At 31.8% G+C, this 6,950-nt stretch overlaps 1 protein-coding gene across 2 annotated transcripts; it reads left to right on the top strand.

Moving 5' to 3' along the window:
- The first annotated feature begins 554 nt into the window (after positions 1-554).
- On the top strand, positions 555-5,925 carry LOC108326179 (glutathione S-transferase zeta class-like). Of its 2 annotated transcripts, XM_017559553.2 has the most exons (11): positions 555-660; positions 746-848; positions 921-977; positions 1,052-1,137; positions 1,241-1,312; positions 1,448-1,501; positions 1,639-1,714; positions 2,562-2,623; positions 4,049-4,108; positions 5,000-5,120; positions 5,693-5,925. In XM_017559553.2, the coding sequence occupies exons 1-10, from the start codon at positions 658-660 to the stop codon at positions 5,096-5,098; spliced, it is 672 nt and encodes a 223-aa protein (XP_017415042.1). In that variant the 5' UTR covers positions 555-657; the 3' UTR covers positions 5,099-5,120; positions 5,693-5,925. The 2 variants fall into 2 exon arrangements, with proteins under 2 accessions (XP_017415042.1, XP_052727882.1); XM_052871922.1 differs by lacking the exons at positions 4,049-4,108; positions 5,000-5,120; positions 5,693-5,925 and adding an exon at positions 3,519-4,009.
- Positions 5,926-6,950: the final 1,025 nt, after the last annotated feature.

Consider the following 6,950-nt stretch of genomic DNA (forward strand, 5'->3'; position numbering starts at 1 on the left):
AACTGCACGTACAACAGTTTTATATTTATTTCATACACAATATAATACAAGATGATTTAAGATGAAATCATTGTAAAAGAATGAATTTTTGTATTTTTTTAATAAAAAAGAAAATAAAAAGTAAAAAAAATAAATTATCATTTCTCTTAGATTTTGTGAATGCATTTTAGTATCTTTACAACACTTCACTTGAAAGAATTTGGAAAAAAATATTCAATGAATTTGAGAGGATTTGAAAATAAATTATTTATTGTTTATTTGAGTAGATTTGAAAATAAATGAAAATAGATTTAAAAGTAAAAATAAAATTTATAAAAATTAGTGTAGAATTTAATTGATATAACAAATTAAAAATTTTACTTTCAAATTTATTCTCACTTAATTTCAAATCTATTAAAAATAATAAAAAATTTATTTTTAAATCTTCTCAGATTTATTCAATTCGATCACTCTACTTCTAAATCAAATCAACTGAACAAAAGTTTTAGAGTGGATAAACAATGAGAAATTTATTATGCTTCGTTATTGAAAAATGCGAGGACATGTGGCAAAATCTGAAGCATTGGTAAAATCAAATGGCTGACAGTGTTTAAAGGAATCGAAGTTGGAAGTAGGAGCAAAACACTCCTTTGGTGTTTGAAGTTGGAAGCATCAGTAATGGTATGCAATGCCTCTGATGCCTTCTCTGCTATGTTCATGGCTACTCATTGATCATTGTTACGCTTGTTTGTAATTAAATTAACAGGCAAGCGCAAGTGTTGCTAAAGAAGAAGATAACAAACTCACGCTCTATTCGTATTGGAGGAGCTCTTGTTCCTTCCGAGTCCGAATCGCTCTCAACCTCAAAGGTACTTCAACTTCCTTCCTTTCTCTCTTTCTCACACTCACTCACTCGCCATTGCTTGTTACATTCGATTCAGGCCTTAAATACGACTACAAGCCCGTCAATCTGTTGAAAGGAGAACAATATAGCCCCGGTTTGTTTTCTAACCCTAAATTTCCCTAATTGCAAGATATTCATCGATTAACGAAAGAGTTTCCTCTTTTTCAGAGTTTCTCCAGCTCAACCCTGTTGGTTGTGTTCCCGTTCTAGTGGATGGCCACGCTGTTCTTTATGATTCTCTCGCCATTATTTTGGTCTTCTGTCCTTTCTGCCACTTTTCAAAATCTTTAATGTCTCATCTTCGCTGTTAGTTTCCTCTTTAAATGCCTATCGTATTTTCTGTTCTAATGCATGCAGTATTTGGAAGATAAGTATCCTCACAATCCTCTGCTCCCTCGTGATATTCCTAAGAGAACAATCAATTTCCAGGTACACTTACATTCCATTCCTCCAAGATGAAACTAACGATAATAATGTTATTCCTTTTTATCCAATATTGAAGGAAAGAGAAGGGGAGTTTCGCAACCTAATGCGTGCATTCTCTTCTGATGTTTTGATCCGCAGGCTACTAGTGTTGTTTCCTCAACAATACAACCTCTTCATAACTTGAGTTTACTGGTAAGTTATGCGTTCAGTTTTTTCATTTTCTTATTTTTTTAATATATTGTTTCCTTATTTATTTGTTTACCAAGAAGCCATAGCTGGGTGCTGGATTGCCAGGTATGTTTATTGTTATTTTACTTTTATCTTTGCAGAACTACGTTGGGGAGAAAGTTGGTCCTGATGAAAAACTTCGTTGGGCACAAAGTGTAATTAGAAGAGGCTTTACAGGTGAGGTTTGATTTGCTTGCTGAAAATGCGTTAAAGATAGTAAGAAAGGAAATAGAAGAAAAAAGAGAGCTTTTGAAGTGTCAACATTTGTTTGAAGTGAAACAATTTTACTCTGAAATACTAGCGTATTTCTCACTATAACATAACATATAATTCATGAAACAGTTTCATTTTCTGAATTTTAGTTCTATCTCATTTGTCTAAAAGTTAAGAGCCTAGTGTTATATAGCTTATATCTAAACGACTCAAAAAGGGGATGACCCCGTTAATTAAAATTTGCTTCCTATAGAGTGGATCCTACTATCCTAATTGGTCTCTTCTTAAATATTGTAAGTTTTTCATCTATAGGCAGTACGTACAGAATTTGACTGCACCAAATTGAAATGACAGTCAACCAGGAGCGGAGTAATTGAGTCTCCAGTACTTAAACACTACAGCTTTTGATAAACAATTTGTTTTTAAATTGGAGTCATGAATTGGGCAAAAAAAAAGGAAGAGGGAAATCTTTGGTGACAACGTATCCTATCCAATGTTCCAAATTATCCCTAAGTTGGTGTAGTTCATGAGAGTTGGAGCAATTTTTAACCCAATGCTTTGCCTGATAGTTGATATCTGTTTGTTACTGTCGAAATGTTCAACCATATTTTTTGCATGTTTCATTAAATTTTGGAAACTAACTGCTAATAGAATCGCAGTGTATGTAAATGGTGCTTAATTGTGTAAATAGTTTAAGAAAATATTCACCGTTATCCCCCCGACATTAGATATATCCTGTTTATGTACGTATTTCCAGATTTTGGTTTGTTTCTGTCTTAATCAAATGCTATTTATAAAACCTGTGTTTCAGCACTTGAAAAGCTATTGAAAGACCACACAGGAAGATATGCAACCGGGGATGAAATTTTCCTGGTATGTTGGTACTTATAGGAGTTTAGTTATTTGAAAATTAATAAATGGAAGAGCTAACGTATTTCCAAATAGTAGCCTTAAAATCTTGATTAGCAATATGAGAAATCCCTGTGTCTGACTATGGCACAATGCAATATCTTCACATTGATCCTCTTACTAGAGCTGTCAACATGGGTTACCCGTCCTAGCCACCATGTGTTTGCTACTTGGTAGACCAAACCAATCCAATTCACTTATGAGTGAGCTTCAGAAAAAGGAGCCCTTCCCAGTCCATCATGGGTTGTGGCGGGTTAAGCAGCCAGCTCACTCAATTAAAAAAAAAATATTACAACTTTTTAGTTTTGTTGTTTTTCTCTTCAATCTACTATTTTTTCTAATATGAAAATTGGAACTAAATTCCAAATCACTGGAATAACCATGACAAATTAATCATCATATGTTAATATATTGAAAATAACCACGACAAATAAATCATATGTTAATATATATAAAATAGCCATGCCATATTTGTGTTGTGTGTGTATAAATTACCTGCAAATGATACTTCTAAACATCATATTAATAGGCATACGAAACACAAACACTAAAGGATAGTTCTAAATAACATCCAAATAAAATCTAAATCATCTCAAAAGTTAATCCAACATATTGATCTTAAAACTTAAGCACAACATACAATTCAAAATCATAAAAGTACAAATTACTATCTAACATCAAATCATTTATGTCCCCAGCCTTTCTTTGACATTAGAGTTAAAGTCTTGAATAGAGAAATTCCAAACACACTAATATGCTGAAGCATCTTCTTTATCCTTATCTACAATAAAAAGAAATGTTAACTCATAACAATAAAAGATTAAGTAAGAAATAATTTGATGAGCGGCGTTGCTGGCAGTAATATGACATGAGCTGGAAGAATAATGTAATTCAGCAACATCAGGCAATGAAGAGTGGAGTGAGGGAGAAAGTAACCCGTGAAGTGAGAGATTTTGATTTTGAGAAAAAGAATTGAAGGAGAGAAGGAGAGCTGGAGAAGAGAACGGACCCCTGGGCCATGTATATTTCCCCCATCTCATTTTTTTAATTGTGTTGTGCTGATGTTGGGCCACTTTAGGGTGTTCTTTAAATTTTTTGTCACATGTTGGTGAGCTGGGTTCTTAGTGGGTTGGGTTTGATTTCAGCTCGTACTAAAATTTGCAATTTTCTTACTCCTTTGACAGTTCTAACTCTGATATGTTGGAGCATAATTACAATGCGATTGAACTCCAAACTCAGTCAATCATCACAACACTTTGAAAATGAACAGGATTAATATTTTAAACAAGCACCAAGTTATTATCTTCATTTGGAATATAGATTTTAGCATAATGTTGCATGCACATTATAGTTATTTATAAGTTACAATCTAACAAGATCCGTTTGCAGGCAGACGTATTTTTAGCACCTCAGTTACATACAGCATTCAAAAGATTCAATATCCCAATGGTAGTATTCTGTCTTTGGTCTCTTTTTGTTCAGATATGTTTGACAGTAGGATTTCTCAAAAATACATGAATTTCTCACTTTAACAACACATTGGTTGCTAAAATACTTGCAGTCGATTTCACAAAACTAAAACTGGTCCTTGAAGCATCTGGAAGATGTGTTAATTGTAGGACTTCAAATTTGGGTAGAACTAGTCAATGTATAAGTGTTGAAGGGTTAAAGAAGCTTTTGTAAAATTGTTAATGAAGCAAGCAAACCAATGCAAGTCAAATGAATCTTACTTGGCTTAACATGCATGATGGTGATGTAAGGAGGAAGTTACAACCTCTTCATTAATGATGTGGTTAAGTTGATGAACTTGCATAATTTTCTCATTAATTTGGTTAAATTCATGAATTTGCGTAATTTCCTCATTAGTGATGTGATTAGGTGAGTTCATGCATCTTTCCACTTTGTTCTACCTTAGAATATTTTATAAACTTGTAAAAGTTTTTTATAAATGTTTACAACCCTCTAGAAAGTTGTAAAATACGTTTCCTTCATTTTTCTAAAAATTACAAATGATGTTATACTTCCTAATTTATTCTTCAGGTTCCTTCATTCTTCTTTTTGTCATTCTTCCCATGTACTTCTCTTCTCTTTCTTTTTCTTCTTTTTCTTTGTTCATGTCGCTAATAGTGACTTCTTGAGGTGATTTTCATCCTTCCAAGCTCTCTCATCTTCTCTTTGAATTGTTTCTTCTTCGTCTACGGTCCCATTTTATTGACATGATATCGATTATAAATTTTAAAATTTAGAACTTTTGTTTTTCTGTAGTTTGCAAAAAAAAAAATTATTGTTTGTTGAATATTTTTATTGTGACTACTTATTTGCTTTTTATCGTCCAAGCAGAACGAGTTCCCTGTTCTGTCTAGATTGCATGAGACATATTCTGCGATCCCCGCATTCCAGGAGGCTCTACCAGAGAACCAGCCAGATGCAGTACACTAGTTGAACCAATAATTTGGGACCGGTAATCAATCTCTAACGAACTTTGGAAAACTTTAATAACCTCCATTTATTATTTGAACCGTATTTTTAATGTGCCAATATATTAGGCCTAAATAAATTCCAGATTTTCAATGTCACCTATTTTTGTGGAGTACTTAATTTATTTATTTTTTTCGATTTGGGTACCTAATAGATTAAACATTTTGCTTTAAGTCTCTTCTGTAATGTCCATCGGTTTTACTATTCAGGTGTTCATTAGGTTGTACCGATTCATATAATCTAGAGTATTGAAGCATGATATACATTAAGTATCTTCTGTCACTTATACTGACAGACATGACACATTGATTGTAATGATAAAAATAAGTTGAGCAATTAAAAGAAAATTTAAAAACATTGGAAGGATTAATAAATATTTATTTAGGAACTTGAACTAAAATTTTCTAATTTATTCAAAGTTCAATTTCAAAAAATATTAAGTACTTCAAACAAAAATTATTATTAAAGCTTTTATATCATACTAATTTTGAGTGTCCCTTCTTTTATTTGGCTAGCAGTTTTTAATTTCAAACTATTTTTATTTATTGTTCCCAGGAAATTTGATCTGATATTAATAGGGAAATTGCAGCAGGGATTTGTCATCCGGTTGAATTTGTTGTTATTAAGGTATAAAAAGATACTCAGTAATAAGGTTACCACATCCAACGTGTGTATCACACATCCTGTGTAGTTCAAAAGCTATTTTGATTTGGGTTATATATTGTATGTCTGTAAAGTGTTATAGTATCTTTAGTTCCAAATCTTAATGATCATGTTTTTACGTTAAATCGATGTTTCAAAAAAGTTTGAGCTGATGACAATGATGGTTTTTTAACAATGAATTGTAAGTTCTGTAGATTAGGTTCAACATATTATTCAACTCTAACGCAGTCAGAAGTGGGTTTATGGGGTGAAGTCCTTGTCATGCATTAGAATGATGTCATTTTTATATTTTGTGAGAATGAGGAACGCAAGCTTGTGACATGTGTCACTACACCAACCATAAACCTCACCATTCCTTTATTCTCTCATTAGTCATGTCAGACTGACTCCAATTGTGCATGGTTGGAAGAAATTAAAAAGTCTTCATTTTATGTTTTCTTAGAATGTTGGTTGAAATTTGTAAAATGTTTTTCTTCTAAAAAATGTTATTTTTATGCATTCGAAGTTTATGGGTGCAGGAAAAAAATCAGTGCATTCCTTTGAAAATCCTACATTTTTTATGACATATTTTTACCAGGATGTTCCTGTAAATATAGTAAGTGTCACGTACTTAATGTATTAATTAGGACATTCCATTGAAGATAATGAACATTATATTGTTGTGGGATTAATATTGTGGATATAATATGGATTTATGGACTATTTTCTTTTGACAAATTATTTGACTAACTTGATATTGAGTATCTGGAATAGGGACTAGATAGAGGAGATTTACCTATTCGCATATTTTTGGTATTTAGATTAATCGGTGGAATTTTATTGATGAGTAATGTATAATCTTTTTTGTCGGTAGTATAGATATATACGCGCATCAATATTTACTACAGGCAAATTCGTATACACCTAAACAATAGAAAAACAACCATAAAATCTATAGATTTTACACAAATTTTTGTAATTGTCAAAAAACATAACCTTACTAAAAACAGTTTCTAATTACCTAAAAACAATAACCAAATAATATAATGTTATTCCAATTCTAACCTGTTTCTCGGTTATGTTAAATGTAATTGAAGTTAAAACATCACTAAGAAAGCATAAAAGATAACAATTTCAAATAATGTAGTTATAACATGTTTGATGATATAAT

The sequence above is a fragment of the Vigna angularis genome, chromosome 1 (assembly GCF_016808095.1).
Source record: "Vigna angularis cultivar LongXiaoDou No.4 chromosome 1, ASM1680809v1, whole genome shotgun sequence".
NCBI classification, from domain to species: domain Eukaryota; kingdom Viridiplantae; phylum Streptophyta; class Magnoliopsida; order Fabales; family Fabaceae; genus Vigna; species Vigna angularis.